Source organism: Nyctibius grandis, chromosome 5 (genome assembly GCF_013368605.1).
Source record: "Nyctibius grandis isolate bNycGra1 chromosome 5, bNycGra1.pri, whole genome shotgun sequence".
Lineage (NCBI taxonomy): Eukaryota > Metazoa > Chordata > Aves > Nyctibiiformes > Nyctibiidae > Nyctibius > Nyctibius grandis.
The window spans coordinates 27,200,193-27,221,159 of NC_090662.1; the positions used below are offsets into that span (position 1 = coordinate 27,200,193).

At 39.9% G+C, this 20,967-nt stretch overlaps 1 protein-coding gene across 2 annotated transcripts in view; it reads left to right on the forward strand.

Annotated features, from left to right (window-relative positions):
• AASS (aminoadipate-semialdehyde synthase) overlaps window positions 1-20,415 on the forward strand; it is a 33,433-nt gene extending 13,018 nt beyond the window's left edge. The window contains exons 14-25 of one of the 2 annotated variants that reach the window (XM_068401268.1): window positions 1,315-1,436; window positions 5,809-5,938; window positions 6,840-6,950; window positions 8,240-8,348; window positions 8,760-8,900; window positions 10,014-10,049; window positions 10,815-10,982; window positions 13,271-13,366; window positions 15,398-15,513; window positions 15,700-15,788; window positions 16,120-16,296; window positions 17,920-20,415. In XM_068401268.1, the coding sequence (XP_068257369.1) occupies window positions 1,315-1,436; window positions 5,809-5,938; window positions 6,840-6,950; window positions 8,240-8,348; window positions 8,760-8,900; window positions 10,014-10,049; window positions 10,815-10,982; window positions 13,271-13,366; window positions 15,398-15,513; window positions 15,700-15,788; window positions 16,120-16,296; window positions 17,920-18,038 (1,414 nt within the window). In that variant the 3' untranslated portion in view covers window positions 18,039-20,415. The remainder of the gene's footprint in view (window positions 1-1,314; window positions 1,437-5,808; window positions 5,939-6,839; window positions 6,951-8,239; window positions 8,349-8,759; window positions 8,901-10,013; window positions 10,050-10,814; window positions 10,983-13,270; window positions 13,367-15,397; window positions 15,514-15,699; window positions 15,789-16,119; window positions 16,297-17,919) is intronic. The other variant, XM_068401269.1, reaches the window with a different exon arrangement.
• Window positions 20,416-20,967: the final 552 nt, after the last annotated feature.

Consider the following 20,967-nt stretch of genomic DNA (forward strand, 5'->3'; position numbering starts at 1 on the left):
TATTCCTGTAGCTACAGCTTTAGCTACCACTTCATCCATACCCTGTCTCAGTAGTTACCTGCCAATGGTAATATGAAAGAAGTAGCACTGAGTGGATTAAGCTAACAAAAATATATATAACCTGGATATCCCTTCCCATTGCTCCCTATTACTAATAAACACCTATAGTTTACCTATGAAAAATGTTAATATGCCTGTGTAACCTCTCAGTAGATAAAGGGGAAATTGAGGAACTTGCTTATACACTTCTGAAGTTTCCCATAAGTGTGTATCTTTGAAGGTCCTAACTATTTATTGAAATTCGTTTTCAGGATAAGAAAAGCCAAACCTCAATCTCCATTAATTATGTTAAACAATAAGGCAATGAACAGGTTCCTTTTCTTCAACACTAAAAAGTGCTTTAAGAAAATGTGTTTTATTTGCTAGTTTTTATCTGCATAGTGATGATACTTTAGACAGACAGTTTTACAATCCTAATTTTACAACTTAATGCAAATTTTAGTTAAAAGTAAAATAATTATAAACAACCAAAATGTGTTTTCCTACTATAATTTATATGTTTATGAGAATATATTTAAACAACTGCTGAACTATGTTATTCTGGTTGGCAAAAAGAAATGCAAAATCTCATGTGAATACGTTTTATATTGAAAGCCAAGAGGAGAGCTATTTCTTAAATTTATTTAGGAGAGTAGTAGAAGCTTTGTTGAAACACTCTGCAATGGTTTTCAAATCTGCGTTCTTGTCTGCAAACAGGATTTCTTAATTAGGCATTAACTTTTATTTGACTTTTATTGACTATCATGTTCCTATAATGGACTAATATGAACCTAGTATAACTTACCTAAAATACACTTTCACCAGCATGGTTTTGTGTACTTTAACAGTTACCCATGGTGTAAAGGGAGCAAGGCGGAGCCTGGAATCCCTTTCTGACAGCCTGACATGACATAGACAGCTTGGCAGTCCTCAAGTGATCAGGTTACAGTAATTTGGCCATTGGGAAAAATACAGTGACAATTGAGGAAAAATTTGTTGAACAGCCAGTAGCGATTGGAGAAGCAGTGGACACATTGATGGATTTGACCATGTTTATATTAGAGGAAAGAAACTAGAAGTTATGCAGCAGAAGAATGGAAGCAGTACTAGACAGCGATTGCCCAGTCTTGGGTTAGATAGCCAGGAACTTGACTCTTGGTCTGAACAGAGCTCTTGGTTTGCAGACTTACTAAAACATACTTATTCTGTTAGCTTTAGCATCTTACAGTTTCCTTCTTCTCGGTGGTTTTTAATTTTGCCTGTAACACCTCCTAGGGAATACGCTCAGTCGCTGAAGGTGGGTAATAAGAAGAGGGTTTTATTGCTCGGATCTGGCTATGTTTCTGGCCCTGTACTTGAATATCTCACTAGAGATTCCAACGTTGACATCACAGTTGGTATGTAAGACTTAGCTTGTTTTTCATTGAAAAATTATATCTTATTTAAACCTGCTAGCATGGCAGAACCTTTCTTATAAGTAATAAATGGATCTGGTTCTGAGAACAGATAAAATCTTTGTTATTATGCACAGCAGGAAAGGATTTTGTAGCTTTCTGAGCATTTTGAGTTTATATAATCGATTTGAAAATGACATAGCCACATTCAAAGTTTACTCTTTGCATGTGTAACTTATAGGGAAATTAGAGGTATTTTTCCTTCTAACCTGCTTTGGGCTTGGGTGTGGTTTTGTAGCTAGTCAGTCACTTTTGTCAGTGCTTGGCTGTGTTTTCAGCCTCACACAAGAAGATTAAATTGTTTTTATAGACGTCTGTATGAGTGAAGCCTCTGCTGTTGTTATAACCAGGACTGTGGTGGTAAACCTTCAGACCCTGACCTTCCCTGATGCGAACATCAGCTCCACATGCCTGCTTGTTTATTCCTCTGTTTTGGTTTTTATCTATAGCATATTTCAGGCTGGGCATCTCAGAAACACTTTTCTGTACCCTCAATGATGACTTTACCCCAATTCTGTGATTTCAGATTTAAAATCCAGGCTATATTGCCTGAAAGATACTTTGCTGGGAAGTGATTTCCTTTAAAACTTACCATTGTATTTCTGTTGATTTTTGTTGTTATTGTTGTTGCTTCGGTTTGTTTTTTCCCTTCATGCTACTTTCATACTTGGCTCCTTTTGCTACCCTTTGAGGTGATAACCATAGTACTTTTAACCCCTGGGAAAAGATTTACTAGGAAGAAGAAGGGAACTTTAAGGAAGCTGCACACTTGTTATTAGCACTGCCTGATGCGGTGAACAGGGAAGGATTACAGCAATGTGCAGTGTCCGTCCTCTCATCAGTACGGAGGCTGCATCTTGTCCCTGCAATGCAGTAGCAGTAAGGGAAACCAGGTGAACTGGAAGATCTGTTTTGCCAAGCACTGAGCAAACAGCAGGTGCCTGTTAGCTGGGTAGCTTAAAAACATGCAGTTTCTACAGCACGCACAAAAAAAAAGCTCAGAAGGAAAGAGACACAAAGATGTTACTTGTCTAATATTTGACAGCAGGCAGGTAGATGAAGAAAGCATAAAATGCACATTGCAGTGCCATGTTTGGTTCCCTACTGTTAGGCTACACCACTTTAAATCCAAATGATGAAAATCTTAATTGTGAAACCTTCATATAATCAACTTTTTTTGGTTTAATTTGTAGGTGACTTTGCCTGGCTCTTTTCTTTCAGCACAAGTTGATTAGTAGGGTATGAAGAATCACCCTCTGGCAATGTTTATTTCCCATTGACTTTGGAGAGGCCATAAAGAAATAAGGCCCTACGTTAGAGGCACAGATGCTTTTCATTTTCTGTAAGCCTGTGCCCCACCTGCTGCCTTCATTGCCCACTCCTTTCTCCTGGCGGAGTTCTCATTGTCATCCTTGTGCTGGCAGCGTGGTGAGCCAGGACAGGAAACCAATTCACTTTCAGTCAGGTGTGGGAAATACTGGTTGTTTTAACTTGGATCACTTTTTCAGTTCTGCTTTCCTTGTAATGGTAAGTCCTGATGGCAGTAGGAGCAAGATAATAGGAAGGAACAAGTGGAGGCAGGCAGAGACTGGATTTCTCCCTTTCAGTGATAATATTAGCAGATGCAGGATTGGTAGGACTAAGCCATAGGTAAATACTGAAATTAGTCACATTGAGTCTGGACCTTTTAGTCTTATTTGTCCTAAGCAAAAGATTAATGTTTTTATCTTTGTTATGTTAAAAATGGTGAATGATGTAAATTGTTTTTGCTTTCAGCTATTAAGCTGTTCTTGGCTATAAATATTAATTCTGTTAAAATGTACTGAAACAGAGTTTTGAAAGATTTTTTTTTTAACCAGATTTATCTATAAACGTATGGCTACATGGAATGAGGGATGGGGTATGCTTTCCTGGGCACCTGTTTGTTTACTAAATCTGTTAGTTAGCTGTGTTGAATCTGCATGTTCGTCAAGACCTTAAAATTAGTTGAGGTTTTTCCCTTCTCACTTAAACCAAGCACAGCCTGAAAAAAAACCCCAGATTTTCCTCTTTGAGCTTTTTCCCCTCCTGGACTTCTAGTCAGCTTCTTGCTTTTCAGTGAAGTAGTCAGTGCTTTTGTGGAAATAGCTACTACCATAAAAAAATGATTGAATACTTCAGCTCTGCATTTTTTTGGCCAGGTTAGACAAGTGACCATTTTTAAAACCAGGAGAAAATATGTACAGCATAGTGACCTAAAATACTTTAGGCCTTAAGATAAATTGTTACACTAATTGAAAATGGTTGTTTTTCAGCAGGATGATGTAATCCAAAACCAGTTTACTTTTAAAACACATTGGGCATACAATTTTTCCATTTCAATCTTCCCTCAAGAGTCAGTGCAACACAATATTTCATTAAATTGGGAAACACCAGGCATGCTTTTTCTTTATTTCCATGTGAAAGTCAAAGCAAGAGCAAAACCTCTGCCTGTTTCAAGGCTATTTAATTATTGTGTTTCAGATGAGGTTGTAAACCTGCAAGGAAAGGCACTTTTTGGGGTAGGCAATTTTTATTTTTTCCCCTACCTTTCTAGTTGTACAGTGCTTCTCCAGCAAATTGATAAGCTCATGAATGCCAGTAGTATTTAATACATCTAGGACCATGATGCCAGTTTCTGGCATTCTAGTTTTCTCCTACACCTTGTTCTGCCAACCAGACCACTGGATGACTCATTTAAGTAAAGGTTGGTAGACCCAAGGGGTGATGTCCCCCCCAAATCAAAGCATGAAGATCCAGTCTGTTGTGTGATTGTCCACCAAATAAATAAGGAAAAGAAAAATAGCTGCTTGGTTTCATAGTGCTGTATGTGGGATGTTGTTGAGTTCCTACTTGTTACTCCTACTTTGGTTCTCTTTCTCTCCTTTTTAAAGTTTTTCATTTCTCTGATCCTTTTGACTCTCTACCCCTAACAGTTTTTCCACTAATACTCTGTCTCCAAAAAAAACAAAGTACTGGTCTGCCTGAACAGGCTAGTGGTACTTTTGACTGGACATAGTAGAGAGCTGTTGTTATATTCTTCTGCTGGTCATCTTTATTTTATTTTTCCCGGACCTCACATGGTAGGGTTATTGCTCCAGTTCAGATGAGCCACCTTCTTCTATATCACTAGAAGTGTTTACTACAGCTCTTGCTGCTTTCTTGTGATCTTTCTCTAAAACTTTTCTCAAGCCTGAGCATACTCGTCCAAGCACCCCTCTTGTGTGACTGTTATTTGCATTCTTCACTCTCAAACACTTTCTTTAATTGATCTGCTTCTAGATCCAATATAACAGTACATTTCTAAGGATTCCAAAGGAATCTGCTTTTATCCTTCCATACGTGGTTTGGTCACTTGTTCTTTGAAAACTTTGTAATGTCTCTTTCAGTATGTTTTGACACTTACCAAAGAGTGGCAGGTGTTCATCTGAAATATCAAGGGCTGAACCTCCAGTATGTATATTTTTTAAAACCTAGACTATATCTTCCCACAGGTTTTTTTATGAAGGGCTAGAGTTAAAGACATGGGAGTATGCTTTTGGGGTGGATCACAGCCCTGCCTAGCCTATAATAAAATCGTTGGGGTTTTGTAACTAGTTAATGACACTTTTGTGACACATTTTTGCATAACAGATGCATTCATTCAGCAGACTTTTTTCATTCTCTCTAAAAAACACTTAGATCTGAAGGTCTGCTTCTTTCTGTTTTAGTTTATCTGTTTTCCCACCATATGGGTGCTCAGTTACCTGGCAAATGTAGACAGTGCTGCTGTAGAAAACCATGCTGGGAGGACAAGTGAACGTGATGCAAGTGAGACAGTGGGTTCTGGGGTGTCCTACTGCACAAAGAAAGGTTTAACAGTCCTTTACCTCATGTTCTAGACCTACTTCATAGAGTAGAAAAGAAGGGAGATGACTTCTAGTTTTGCGTAAATAATTTGTGTTGACCTAGTCTGCTGGTAGGAAAGACTTGTTAATTTTAAGTACACCCACAAAGTTGCTAATTGGTTACAAGTCTGTTCTCATTACACAATTTAGCAGTGAGTGATTACTCCTTGTAGATTCTTGTTCTTGAGTTATAGCTGCTATGGCTTGACACTGGCAATTGATAATAAAATTGACTGCTTTAGGGAAGTAAGGTGATTTATGCCTGATTTCTCTTCAAGTGTTAGCAAAGGAAAACATCCATGTAACTGTTTCTCTTTGGGAAGAAGGAGGTGTGTGTAATTGTACATGGGAGTGCTTTGGACTTACCTTCATCTTTAGGTAACAATTGATTTATTTTACTTTTAAAACAGCATCTGTCATGAAGGAACAACTTGAACAACTGAGGAAAAAATACAGCAACGTTACTTCAGTTCATATGGATGTCATTAAGCACGAGGAAAAGCTGTCCTCTTTGGTGAAGAAACATGACCTTGTCATCAGGTCAGAAGTCTGTGTAAACCATGATAGGCTCAACCCTGAGTCATGCTGCTTCTTTCTCCTAGTTCACTGAACTAAATCAGCATGGTAACTTTTTTTTAATGCCCAAGAACTGGGGTTGTATTTGTGTATGTAAATAGTTGGCCACTGCCTTCTCACGTAGCGGGGCATCAGGACTTTCAAAGGGGCTTTGACTGCAGCATCTCTTTAGAAGTGTTCACCAATTACGTGGACAGGCTTCTTAGTGTGAGGGGCCAGTTGTGTCCACCAGCGTATGTGTTCCTGGGATCAAATCTGCATGTTTGCAAGAGGAGGCAAAATTCTGACGTCTCACAGAATCACAGAATCAATCTATCTCGGTCATTTCTCCTGAATATCCCGTTAAGAAAGATCTCTTTCCAGGTATTGAAACAGGGGAGGAAATGACTTCGTAGTCCTTGCCGTTTTGTCCCTTTTGCCATGGATGTCATGAGTGTTGTTTCCTTTCCATGTAGAGCATGCTTTTCACAAAGTACTTCAGCAAGATCATTGTAATGCAAGCTTTCTCAAGGATGGTTTTACAGTTTTGCAGCTTCTAAACCTCCAGCATGCCTGTTTAGAAAGTGGCCTTGAAAAGAGGTCAGTGATTTGTTTTTTACAAAGAGAAATGTGACAAAAGATGCTGTCTAAAGAATGACTTCCCTATTGTCCTGCGCCCTGTTCTGAGTGCATACAACAATGCTCTTCTGATAGGGTAGCATTTCACTTATGTAGGTGTGAAACTGCTCAGGGCAAGGCAGGTGTGACTGTTGCATTTACTTGAGCTCTTTTGTAGGCATACAAAACACATTTGTGAGTGTCTTTCCAGTGACAGCATAAGTAACTGGTTGGGTTTTGATGTTGCATAATTCTCCTTCATTTGTAGTTTGCTGCCTTATTCAGCGCATCCTTTGGTTGCTAAGAAATGTATTGACAACAAAGTGAACTTGGTAACAGCCAGCTACTTAACACCAGCTATGAAAGAACTCCAGGAGAGGTGGGTATGACAGTAGCGTCTCCCTGGTGTTGCTTCCTTCTTTAGTGCATTATCTGAATATTTTGCAGTCCATTACACCTGCAACGCTTACTGTGAATTACTGGTTTCTGCCTTCTTTCACCTTCCCTTTCTATGACAGAGGACTAAGTGCCTTTTCCCAAAGTTGTATGTGGAGGCTGTGGCAGAGCGGAGAAATGAGTGCATACCCCAGCCTGTTCAGACTAGTTCTCTAAACACTGGAATGTACTTTTCTGCATGCCCCATCTTATTCCATGTTAATGTGCCTTCCCCTTTTCCCTCAAACCTGTTAGGATGTTTGAGCTGAGCAGGTGGGCTGTCCTGTTCTACCAGTGACAGAAAGCTTGTTTGTCATCCTTCGCATTCCGCTAATAAAAACTCATTCTTGGCTTTTACCTACAGTAATATCCTACTTCATGCCACCTTCTTTTGAGCGGGCCCACTATATTAGTCTCAAATTGGTGACAGTTCTATTCTAATGTTTCTGTTGTCCTACTTACTATACGGTTAGAAGTTGGTTTGGTAATGGAGCTTCATCTAGGTGCTCCTCTCAGTCATGGTACTGGAAACTCTGAAGTGAATTCAAGTGAGTGAGATGAGAACTGTACATGCTGTGTCTCTACAAAAGATAAAATAGAGAAAACTAGACAGGGTAGAGAACCAGTGTTGCAGACAATGAGGGAGGTTTAGGAGCCTCTCCTCCCTTCTTGCTTTGATGCCAAGAGGTCATATCATGCTCTCAAAAAAAAAAAAAAAAGACACTTCTCATTTGTCAAAACACAACGTGATTCTGAAAATAAATCACCTCAGTTTGTGGTGATAAGTGAGCTGCTCTGGCAGTGTAGGCAACTGTTAAAAAAAGAAAACCCAAATGCTTGTAGTTTGGGAAAGTAGGCCTTTCAGTCTCTCTCCCCTGCAGGAGCTGTTTAGGGCAATTAAGACTAGCTCTGTGCTGTCCTCTGCATTGCTACCTTCCTGCATTACAGCACCATCCAGGAGAATGTGGGATATGGAGTAGCTGGTAGGAATTTCTTTTTCTACCAGCCCCTAGATGTTGCAGCAAAGTAAGAGAAACCAAGGCTACAATGACTCAGACAATTGTCACTGTTCAGGTTTTAACATCTGCTTCTGTTTTTTAGCACAAGCTGCAGACAGAGCCCAGAATTTACTGTGTTGGGGAAAGTTCACTGGGCCTTTGTTGGACAGGTTTCCTGAACAAAAGGCCAGTAATAGTGACTATTCTGACAGCTCTTCATTTCTGTTATTTTTAGTGTAGAAGCTGCTGGCATTACAGTTATCAGCGAAATGGGTTTGGACCCTGGTCTTGACCATATGTTGGCGATGGAATGTATTGACAAGGCAAAAGATGTTGGTGCTACGGTAAGGTTGGCAGGTAGTGCATAATGCTGCCAAGATTATTAGTAATGTTCCTTTAACACCATCCAGGTTTTGGGCATATCACTGATGTGTAACAGACTCTGGACACCTTACTTTTTCTGATGCTTGGAATTTGGTGCCAACTAATCCATCAACTAAGATGGCTTTGCCCCAGTGTATGTTTTGGTTTCCTCTCCTTTATGGACAGTACCTGCAGTGTGACAGCTTGACACTGTTGCTCAGTGAAATTCTTTTGGTTTTCCCTGTCTGCTGTAGATCTGATTTGGCCCATTTGGGGGATAACGTCAACAGAAAGTTTAAGAACTAATGGGGATTCTGCAAGGTAGCTCCGTACTATTTGCATCCTGGTCTGTCTTCTCGTCATTGTTTCTTTCCTGTGGATAAATCTGACAGGTTGTATCCTACACTTCTTTCTGTGGTGGCCTACCAGCTCCGGAGCACTCTGACAATCCTCTGAGATACAAGTTCAGCTGGAGCCCACAAGGAGTGTTGCTGAATACAGTTCAGTCTGCTACGTATTTAAAAAATGGAGAGGTGAAGTAATCCTAACATTTCCATTTAAAGCCAGGCAAAGAAGGTGGAATTGGGCTAAGGAGGGAACTGGGATTTGTAAGGTGCTGTGTTTACTTTCAATCCAGTGACAGTCAGTTGCCTAAGCAAGTTGCATACATTGCTTAATCCTGTGTTTGGAACGTGATGGTGCCTGGCTGCTGCCAGCTTAATTCTTACTTACTATATGGAATCGGATTGCAAAGGAGGAGCGTGTTCTAATGACTAAAGCATTGGATTGAGGTTGGTGTTCTGGGTTTAGCTTCAATCCCCGTTGTGTGTTGCTTTTGCCACATAATTGCCCTGTCTTTGGCTCTGTGGATCAAAGGTGAGAGCGCATCCTTCTACTTGCTTTTCTGTCTAGTCATGTTTGTAAACGAAACAGCTTCATTCTGGACTTGCACAGTGTATAGCAGAACTCTTGATTTCTTATTCATTTGGTGCAATTTGTAATATCAATGACCCACTGAGTGGGTTTTGTGAAAGTGCACAGTGCTTTCTGATGTGTTTTAGATAAGCTCTGTTTTGCTGTTTGTGCAGGAGTCATTAGAGTAGACTTAACCTAGAAAATGTCACTGCATCTGTTTTATGGAAAGATTGTAACTGATTTGTGCAAAGCTATTGCAAGCCATTGTCACATTCCTGCTTTTCAGTCCTATCTGTTTGATCACTGCCACTTGCTCAGAGTAGTTACTGAGCAGGGGCTCTTCAAATGTCAAGGAGACTGCCTTGTATAACCACTGTAAAGTTTAGCTAACTAAACTTTTAGATCTGCAAAACTGAGAAATCTTTTGAGATGTTTCATCATGACATTTTGGTGCTCCAGTGTTCTTATTGCAGTAAGAAAGGAGAAATTCAGGGATTGTACATGTGATCATTATTTAAAAAGCAACAACACAGTTATAAGTTTCAGATGAAAGGGTCTCTTGGAGAATGTGAAAATGTTTCTTACTTAATTCTGACCTGGTTCACCCATTGCCACAAAAAATTAGATCACGCATGTGAATGATTCATTATGAGAGCACTATGAAAGCTTGTCAGTAAATTGTGCAATTTTTCCTCCTTGCTACTAAATCCTTATCTGTCTTTGTTGTGCAGGATTCTTCCACACTAGTGTCTTGCCTGACAAACACAGTAAGATCTTTGGGCATTGCTGTAGACTTCAGTGCTTTAGCCTTTCTTCTAGAAGGAAACCTTGCCCCTTTGCGCAGAATTCACAAAATGAGTTTGTATTGATGCTGCATAGCAGATCTGTGCATCAGCTGCTTGAAGGCAGCAGGGTTCAAGGCTTTGGTTGGGAGTGATAATAGCACTAGTCAACCTTATTTTGTTTTCCTTCCATGGTGTGTTCTTTCTGTGCTTTATAGCTGCAAGTAAAGATACACATGGGCAGCAATTTTCTGTCAGTGTGATATCACCTCGTTTATTTTAATCTTAAAAAAAAAAAAGAAACAAACCCCCATCCTTCTCTTTACATTTGCCTTCTCCTCCCCCATAAAAAAGGAGAATAAAATAATTGACGAAAAAGCAGGGAGCCTATGGGCAGAATCTCCCTTCACACTGGTGTGTTTTGGGGAGGTGCTCCAAAATTTAGACTAATGTAAGTGAAATGGGAACCTGCCACTTTAATGTAAGTGCAGCAGGAATTAACAGCGTGTGTGAGAAGGATGTGGCTTGTTTTAGCCCTTTGATTAGTAATGGCTGACATAGTGCATGCTTCTCCATCACAGGATGTGCTTAAATGGCTCGTGCAGCTGCTTTATTTAGTTTGGGCCTTTGTTTGCACCAGAAACACTAAGCATATTGTTCCTATTTTGGGCACACTTCATCTTTTCTGTTGTAAAATAAATTAAATAACACTGCATCGAAATAATATTGCTGTTCTTTCACAAAATGTAGATTATCAATATTCCAGCTGGAGGAGCATTACTTGATTCTGTTACTCCGATGGATTTTTTCCCAGGATTAAATCTTGAAGGTTTTCCTAACAGAGACAGTACAAAATATGCTGAGCCGTATGGTATTCAGACAGCTCACACTTTGTTGAGAGGCACCTTAAGATACAAAGTAAGTTGTTGTTATTATTAATTATTGTTTTCTTCAAGAGGTGAATGTTGTCATTTCAAGAGAACTATGTATTTAAAAGTCAGTCTTTTATAGCTCTGCACTTGCTATTTATGAGCTTTCCAGTATCCCAATTGAGAGATAATTGAAAGCACTTTTCTCATTTTTTTTGATGTGGCTTTACTTGGCTTATTTAACAGGTGTTTGTTGCAAACCAGAAAAATAGTTTTACTTGTTTTAGGCTGCTGGTCAGTTAGCTTGCATAGTCTGTATCCGTGTTTCTTTTTTTTTCTCTGGCTCTCTACTTGGTGTCAGATCAATAGAAGATTAAAAAAAAAATAAATAAATCTGATGAGTTTGTGTGATGTGTGTTGCTGTTACGTATTTTTCAGACTTGATCAATTCTCTTAAAGTTGATAAAAATTTGAACTTACAGTTTGTTGCGTATATTCCTATGAAAAACGTAATGTAAAAATCTTACAGAATTATGATTTTCCATCAAACTGAGAAATTTTTTTCATTAAGTAACTGGAAATCTTGAGTTTGAGCAGCTTTTACACATTTTGGTCAGTTAAGTAAAATGTTAAGTGATAAATGTGTTTTCCTTCTAACCGATAGACTCTTTTCCTTTCATTTGTTAGACGCACAAAGCAGAATCAAAACAGAATATTTTTTTCTTTCAGATTTCTTTTTTTATTATTTTGTTGGTCAATACACATTAAGAAGGAATAAAGCTAAAACCATATTGAAAGCTTGAAAAAGCTTTTATGGATGTCGTGATACGTCTATTGAGTTAAGGTTTATGTCAAGGTTTATGTTATTGTTTTGTACATGGCTTGAGGAATGATGTGTATGTCCTTTCTCTCTTAATTCCTCTGTTGCAATACAACAGGATTTTTTCTTTATTTCTGGGAGGGAGGGAGGCTTGCTTAGCAAAAGAAGATTCAAGGCCAATGTGGGCGAATAGGGGTTACAAATTGCAATAGCTCTCTTTTTGTCAGTCTAGATACGATCTCTTGTTCAGAAGCTAAAAATAAGTGGAAGGCATCTATCTCGTCATGAAGGCTTAGTATGACAGTATCTACTCTTCCACTTGGTGCCTGGTAAAATTTTATTCTTTTGTATAAGTGTTAGCACAAGGAAAAGCAAAAATGTCAGGGTGACATGAAGAGTTGTTATCAGTGTGCTGCAAGAATGATGTTTCTGTGGTTAGTGCTGTTACCTTAACTCCCAAAGCAGGTCCGTCACTTTGGGTTGGGGTGATGTTGGTAGGGTTGTGTGGAAGAGCTTGCCGTACCTCTGTCTGCGTGGTGCCTACATGCCAGAACATAGGGCTGAGCAAGGCAGAAGTTAATGTTGGCCCTTCGCACATGCTGCTGTGTTGCAGAGCAGAAAGCGATCCGTTTGATGCTGAGGCTCACATCTCCTCAGAGAGCCTTTTCTAGATTAAGTTCAGATAGCTGATGGAGTCAGTTTAAACAGAGGTGTCACAGAAGGATCTCACTGCAAGGCCATCTGAGCTGATAACCTAGTGCTGGTGGAGGTGGCGCCTAATTATAATTAGCCCTCTTTCAAGGTGCTTTATTTCCACCATTCTGCTTGTTTACAGTGTTTCTAGTCACTTGCATGTAAGTCTTTTCAGGTATCCAGCAGCTCTGTGCGAGTGTTAACAGGATACAACCAAAAATGAGCAGAAACTAGTTGAGACTTCTTTTATCATGCAGCCTATTGCAGCCTTTGCAGTTCCTTTTAAATACCATTCCACTGCTGTCCTGGTTGTCTCTCTGATATTCCTGAAGGAAAGATACAAACACACAGGATTCTTATCTCTAAAATCAGTTTGTCTGATGTCCATGCAATCACACTGGTGTAAAACTGGGGGGGAGCTGAGTTCAGAGTTGGGCTCTCTGTATTCAGGACTTTGCTTATGGGCCAGCTGGCTGATATAACCCCGTCTGTAATGACGTGCAGGAGTTTGAACTAGTGCTGGCCAGCTTAGTCCTTTGATCTCACGAACCAGTGCTATTTGCCATGGAAGTACTGATGGCAGAATAATAAGAAGTCATTAAAGAGGGTATTGAAAAAGTAGGAGGAGGGGTGGAGAGGGGCTGAGGAAGGTACCACTCTGTAGCAGTAACCCCATTGGCATCACGTTATTGTGGCTGTCTTCCCATGGGAATAACGCTTAACACTGCCATGGTTGTGTCCACCACTACATTCAAATCAAGAAGAAGTATTCGCCTCAGTTTCAAGTGATTATTATTTTTAACCATGTTATTCTTTTATTTCAGGGATACTCTAAAACTATGGGAGGCTTTGTAAAACTGGGATTAATTAACCCAGATCCTTATCCTTTGCTAAGCTCAACCACGCCACCTCTAACCTGGGTGAGTTACTCTGATTACTCTGCCTTCTTTCCTCTGTTTTATTAATGCTTTTCTTATTGCTGGGCTTGGGTGTGCTTAGCAATGGGAATCTTGTATTGCATCCTGGTCTTCTCTGCTTTTTGTTCCTGGAAATTAGGAAGATTTTCTTTAGCAGGAATGTAATACAGCGCTGGAACAGATTCCCCAGAGAGACTCAGGAGTCTTTGATGCTGGAGGCTTTCAGGACTCAGCTAGACAAAGCCATGGCTGACTTGAGTGCTGGTGGTAGTCCTGCTTCAAGTAGGGTGTTGGGCTAGATGACACTCAGAGGTCCTGTACAATATCTTTATGAATTGTCTTAAATTTTCTGTTAGTCAGAATCCAGCCCTCAGTGCCATGAGTTTGCAGTGTCCATATTGGTACTGGCCCATCATCTTCAGTGTAAAAGTGTTTTTTAGGAGATCAAGAAGTAGGAGATCATGCCTAAATGAGTATATTAAAATATTTTTTTTTCTGTTAAAACTCTGTACAATCTTTTTTTTTTTTTTTCTTCTTGTTATCCTGCTTTTCTGTCTTGCTTGCTGATGACTCACTTCATCTTAATCTCAGCCAAAGTATGACTCCTATGATGTGCTGCTGTTACATTTGACAATCAACGTTTTCGTTGCCTCTGTGGGCAAAGCAGGGAATTTCATATTTCAGTACGGTCTAAAGAGAGTTGAATTTACAAACCACTTACTACTTGTCAGGTCTGTTTATCTGTCTTGTGAGAAATTTTTCTTCCATTTTGCAAACGCCTAAAGGAGTAACTTTGTTTATTACTCAGATGAACAAATTCAGATCTGTCTCCTGTTTCCTTCCTTGTGCTTTTATTGGCATTAATCTGGAAAAAGACACAAGGGTTATGCTGTGTGATGATCCGAGGAGAGCACAGTATTTTTCTGATGATGGCATTATTTCAAGTTAAGAATGTCTTGAGTGTTCTCAAAAGCAAAAAAGCACAAGGTGAAGAGGCTCAGTCTTGCTTGTCTCTGAATAACGTACAGCGCTGCCCATCTACCCAAACTCAGGAGTTTTTGGGCTGCCATATGGACTGCCATTTCAGCAGTGTCCATTTCAGTGACTATAAAACAGTCCACCACCATCACAAAATGAGCTAGGAATAACTTTTATTTTTATTGAGATGATTTTTGTCCACTTTCAATTCTAGGGTTGATATCTTCAAGTTTTCTTTGCAAAGATGGCTAGAATTTCCCGTCCCTCTAGCCTCAGTGAATAAGGATGCAGTGTCATATAATCTGTGAAAATAGCTATGAACTCATTAGTCTCAGTGCAAACCTTATCTCAGCAATGTTGTTACATCTTAGTATTTTCCTTTTATCTCCTCTGCCTTGTGTTTTTAGTTTTCTTGTAAATAGGCTAACCTGAGATTTTAAACAGACTCTGCAGTTCTTGCTTGCTTCATGTCTTGTTCATGGCTCCGTTTATTATGTCTTGCTGTGAGTGAAGCAAGCAATAATTAGCAGCTATGTAGCACAAAATGGCCTTCAGATATGCACAAAAATCTTCAGAAAGCTTCTTGGTAACATTCCCAGGATTGCCACAGCCTTATTCATCTCATCAGTCTGTTTCCTTCCTTTTGAAAGGGACATTCTCCATTTCTAGACCAGCTGAAGGATATCCTTAGGTCCCTGGCTCTCTAGCTGCCTGCAGGTGGCTTCTCTTTCACCCTGACATCCTCCCAATATTCCCTTGTTTATGCAGATTTCTATGTTCTTTCTTCACTGCCAGAGGAGGGGATAAAACTGAAAAGTAGGGGGAAGCTGCTGAAGGGTGGGGTACAAAGTGTTTTAGGAAAAGATGACACCTGTTCTCACTTGTGATTAAAAATCTCAAACTATCTCACTTTCCTTCTACACATAACCTGTCTTCTCAGACGTCCTGGATATTAAGTGAGCTTAGTGGAGGAGTGAGTTCTTGAAACCTTGACTGAAAAGGAGTGGGAACAGATGTCAGGCCTTCAGGAATCTTTTTTCTTTTCTTTTAATACAGAAAGAGCTGTTGTGCAAACTGGTTGGAATTAAGCCGCCTGCCAAGTACCATGTTCTTAAAGAAGCTGTATTTAGCAAACTGGAAAAGGACAAAAGTCAGCTGGAGGCAGTGGAATGGTAAAATGTTCCAGTGATTTTTAAAGGTTTTTTCTTTTTTTGGAAAAAAAAGGTTTGCGATTCTACCCATTTTGGTTCATGTTGAGACTGTTAAACTAGTATGCTGAACAAGCTGGGAATTACAAAGCTGAGACTAAGCTGATGATAGGCAGCAATGATATAAGGCTGTCTCGTTTCTTCTGCCAGGCTAGGTTTATTGGGAGATGAACCAGTTCCAGCAGCAGATTCCATTGTGGGGGCTCTTGCAAAGCATATGGAGATGAAGCTGCCCTTTGGTATGTGAGAAATTCTTTTTTTGTGGCTTTGAGTGGAACAAGTCAATATCTCTTATCAGCCTTAATTGGATTAGTTTGTTCACCTTCATTAATAAACCTTCATGTTAGGTTTTTAAATGTCTTGTGATGTTCTCTACTCTCCCAGTTTATCCTTTTCTTTCCCTATTACATTTTTTGTTTCATCTTAGTATTCTGTCCTCCTTAATAGTCCCTATCTTAAGTAACTTCACTGATATTCATGCTGTGTATGCATAGTGTCTTGCTCATCAGGAACCTCATCTTGATATGACTGAACTACAAGTAATGAATAGTTTGTGTGCTTTTCTCTTAGGCACTGGAGAGAGGGATATGATTGTTATGAGAAATGAAATAGGTCTCAGGCATCCTTCTGGTCATTTGGAAGACAAATTTATTGATCTGGTTGTCTATGGTGATAACAAAGGATATTCTGCGATGGCTAAAACAGTAGGATACCCCACGGCTATTGCTGCTAAGATGGTTCTTGATGGTAAGTGGCTGTTCAGACTTCAGTAACAGTATTTCAACCCTCTGTATCTTCCTGCCTGTAGAAAGTAGATGTGTAGTGCTTCTGAAGTGTACATATGTATATTTTTAAAAATTTGTCAAACTTTTCCTGTCTTCTTTACCAGGAATTTTTAATCTGTATGTTTGGATGTTTCAATGACAACTCTTAATTTACTACTTAATCTATAGAGATTTTTAGTCATTTAATCTTAAATCCCTGGTGTAGAGAAGACCTTTAGCATGGTAAATTACAATTGATTATGCCCCAGTGAAGCAGGCTAACATATACCTCTGCTGAACAAACTAGCGACTTCCACTACTGCTTTCTGGATTGATGACATTTGAGGCTTGGGGCATATTACCTGATCATGTTGTGTATGTATGAACAGGCAGACCCTGCCTAGTCATCACCATGGTTAAGGAAATAGTGTGATTTCCCCTTGCCTGCTCTTAATCTTTAGAACTTCATTCTTCTCCTGATAACTGAACTGAGCAAAAACTGTGGGTTTTTTTTGTTGTTGTTATTTTAAAAAACCAACAACCCAAACTTTTGAAGTTTAGATGCTTTTCACCTAACTGCAATTTCACAGCTCTAGGAATTAAATTCAAGCTGTGTATGCTACTATGTGTTTCAAATTATTTTCCTTATTCTTTGATACAGTACTGATGCTGTGTGAGAACATAATGTCAGGGTTGATAGATCTGCATAGACATATATGTAAAAAAAATACAAAAAATAAAATTTATATAACTGCAAATTGGTATTTGCATTTGTGGTGGGTTGACCTGGTAGTGTTAGGTTAATGGTTGGTATTGATGATCTTAAAGGTCCTTTCTAACCAAGATGATTCTGTCTGTGATTCTGTGACCTTGGCTGGCTGCCAGGCACCCACCCAGCTGCTCTCTCACTCCTCCTTCTCAGCCAGACAGGGGGAGAAAACAAGATGAAAAAGCTCACGAGTTGAGGTAAAGACAGGGAGATCACTTAACAGTTACCATCATGGGCAAAACAGACTCCACGTGGGGAAAAATTAATTTTAATTTATTGCCAATTAAAATAGGTTTGGATAGTGTGAAAAAAAGACAAATTAAAACAACACCTTCCCTCACCCTTTTTGCCAGGCTTCAATTCACTTCTTCATTCCTGACTCCTCAGCCTCTTCCCTCTGCCCCGAGCAGCACAGCGGGAAGGGGAATGGGGGCTGTGGTCAGTCCATGACAGCTCCTCTGCTGCTCCTTCCTTCTCAGGCTTTTGCCCTGCTCCAGCGTGGTCTCCACCACGGGCTGTAGGGGAACCTCTGCTCCGGCGTCTGCAGCTCCTCCTCCCCGCCTCCTTCTCTCACCTTGGTGACACAGGGCTGTTTCTCACAATTTTTTCCTCACTGCTGTGCAGTGTTTTGCCCTTTCTGAAATAAATTTTCCCTGAGGTGCCCTGTCTGTGGCCAAGGGCCTGAGCTGTGCCCAGCGGCTGGAACCAGCTGTATCTGGCACGGGGCAACCCCGGCCTCTTCTCACAGAGGCCGCCCTGCAGCCCCCCAGTACCAAAGCCTTGCTGAGAAAAACCCAGTAGAGCACTTAACACTTTTTTTTCCTACCTTTATTTCAGGTGAAATAGATGCCAAAGGCATGGTTATACCATTGAGGAAGAATGTTTATGGACCCATACTTGAACGTGTTCAGGCAGAAGGCATTGTGTACAGTACGCACAGCGTCATCAAACAGTAACTGGGAGCAGTGGATTGAATCGGGATTTGGCTTTGTTTGGTTTTCCCCGCTCCTTTAAGAATCTCAATTTGGACCAGCTAAAGGCAGCACCTGCCGTTTCACACATAAATGATGCCTTCCATAAAACCGATTGCCTGATTTTGATGTAGAAATTGTAGATACCCAGATGCATGAATTGTGGTATTTTCCTCTTAAAACTGTTACGCTTTCATGTACCTGTTTCAGCATCAATCAGATTTTTCCTTATATCGTTCCTAAAATATCTTGGGACTCTTTTTTTTTTTATTAATAGAGTTTATCTTCTAAGTGTATAACGTTATTATTGAGACAAATTTAATATGAAAGAAAAATCTCTTAGTGGATTCTTAAGTGGTGGAAAAGCCTGGTTAATGAATTCCATTGATTAACTTTGATTGTTCATGTGGTAAAAATAATTTATCAGAATAACAGAGATGAAAGTGATACTTAAATTTTAAGTCTTCTTGTCCCTTTCCCTTTAACAGTATTTGTGAATGTTTTAACAATAACAATATGCAAGAAATAGTTTATAAATTCTGCACTACTAGCAAATAAGGTCCTGTTAAATCTTGAAAATGCTCAGTTGTTAAATATTTGAAAACTAGATCTTAATGTTTTTTAAATCCCTTTCTTATGAATGTAAACTTAAATTAATTGGAGGAGGGAGGAAGTTTAAAGCAAGCCTCCCCCCACGCCCTTTCCTGTTACAGAGTGGAAGCTGGTTGCAATATGTTGAAATACCTGCTGTTACGTGTTGCCTTGTGCTGTGAAGAGAGCACATTAGCATTTAGCTCTGCAGCTAGGAAGGACATTCTGAAATACCACACAGTTAATGTGCTTAGAAGCCGCTCCAAATGACACGTTTACTCTTTCCACTTACTTACACTGTGTGCCTCGTCCCGGTTAAGTACTGTTACAAAGGGAATAGACTATGTAGTATAAGCAGCTTTGAAATGTAGTAGCCTTAGAGGTTTAAATCACTACTTTTTGAGTTAGTGTCTGTTCTTTTGCTATCATGCTTTTGAAGCGTTCGTTTGGGAGCCTATCCGTACTGCTCAGTACAGTGCCACTTTAGACTGGTGAGAGTTCGCCAGCGTACCAGCTCATTGGATGTTAAGTGCTGCACTGCACAGATGTGCCAACCTGGCTCTAGCAGCAGCTTAGCTGCATCAGGCCAGAATTGAACTTTAGCCTGAGTGCAGCTTCTCTCTGACAAAACAGCAGTTGCCTCCTGCCAGTTCAGGGCTGCTTCTGTGGCTTTTGCTCGGGGATTTCTGCACCACCTTGCAATGCAGGCATGGGGTCTGTGAGGGGTAATGCTGTGGGCAGATACCATTTGCACTGGTACCTGTGCAACTGCCTAGAGCTCACCTTTTCTAAAGCTGAATACTGATGCTGGAAGCTGTCTGCTTTCACTTTTGCTCACAAGTGCACCTTGCTGATAAACGCACAGCCTTTTACCTCCTGAGAAGCATAGTGCTATTATCTTGGCTCCAAGGGGCTGGAATTCCAGGTGTTGCTCTGCCCGGTAGGAAAAGCAGCCATAACAATAGCTGAAGTTTTGATCTCCAAGTCTTGCTACTCAGGATTTGGATTTTCTTTGTGTAGATGTAATGAAGTAGCAACTGCAACAAAGAGGAGGGTGAAAGGAGCCAAAGGGAGAAGGAAGAATGAAGGGCAGAGTATTATTGTCAAAGAGGAGGGCTTTTTATACTGAACCACTGAATGCTTTTGTACTGTCAAATTTGGATTCTGTTACAGTGCCATGCATGTTCTGAGTATCGGATGAAATCCTGGCTCCACTAAGTTGCTTCGCTTCCCACTGTCCTTACAGGCTGTTGGGTTGTTGTATGGCTGGTACGTGCAGCTGGGGTAAGGATGGAGCTGACAACTAAGGGTTAAAATTAGGCTTGTATCTGCTGGTCCCTTCCAGTCCAGTGCTTGGTGAGACCAGGATTTCACTCGAGAATTCTCTGTTCCCTCCTTTTCCCCACAAATACACAACCATGGAGTTGTGACTGTATATGTGTGTGTACCTTGCTTGCTTTTCTGCCCAGGAAATACAGTATGCAAGGAAAATTGGATTTTTTTACAAGTATGTGATCTCTTTGGAGCACTAAAAGAATGAGCACTAGAGAGTGTTTTCAAGAAACACTGCTACTATTTTTGAAACATTTTGTATCAGAATATATTTGTTTCCCAGTGCAATGTTGCTTTTTGTTTTCTAAGTTTAGACTTGAATTTATCGCTCAGCTTTTTGTTTGAAGATTAGACTTCTCAGTTCTCTTTGCATATTATTGGAAACATAATTGTATCTTACACACAAGATGATTGCTTGAAAAATAAATCTGAAATCCTGTGTTTTGTTGTCATGTCATCTTTACAGCCCAATGAGATGTATATGAATGGGATTTGGTTTTTTTACATAGATAGTTATATTCAAAAGGTGTCTACGCATGGACTTCTCTACGTACATGAAATACCTTTCCATACTTCTTGCTATACACACAAGAGAAGACCCTTCAAGGATTGTTTAAGCATCCACATCTAACACCCATCTATATATTTTATATACATGCATTTATCTGTATCTAGACATCATCTTCAGCTATAATTTGAGAGATGTAATTTTTTTAGCATGTTTTATGCTTGAGCACAGACAACTATTTAAGTGGAAAGCTACAGAACAGTAGATGTATGACATCTCCCTGTGCCCCAGGAAGAAATGAAAGCTTGGTGTCTCAACTGCCTGTCTCAGCCTGAGGGCCTTGCTTGGCTGAATACGTGGTTTGGTTTCTGCTATTGCTGCCTGGGCTGAAAGGCTCTTAAGCTGTTTGTTCACATCAGTCTGCAAGAAACAGATTGTTTGTCACTGTGTGTCTCTTATTTTTTCGTTTTGGAATTTATTCTA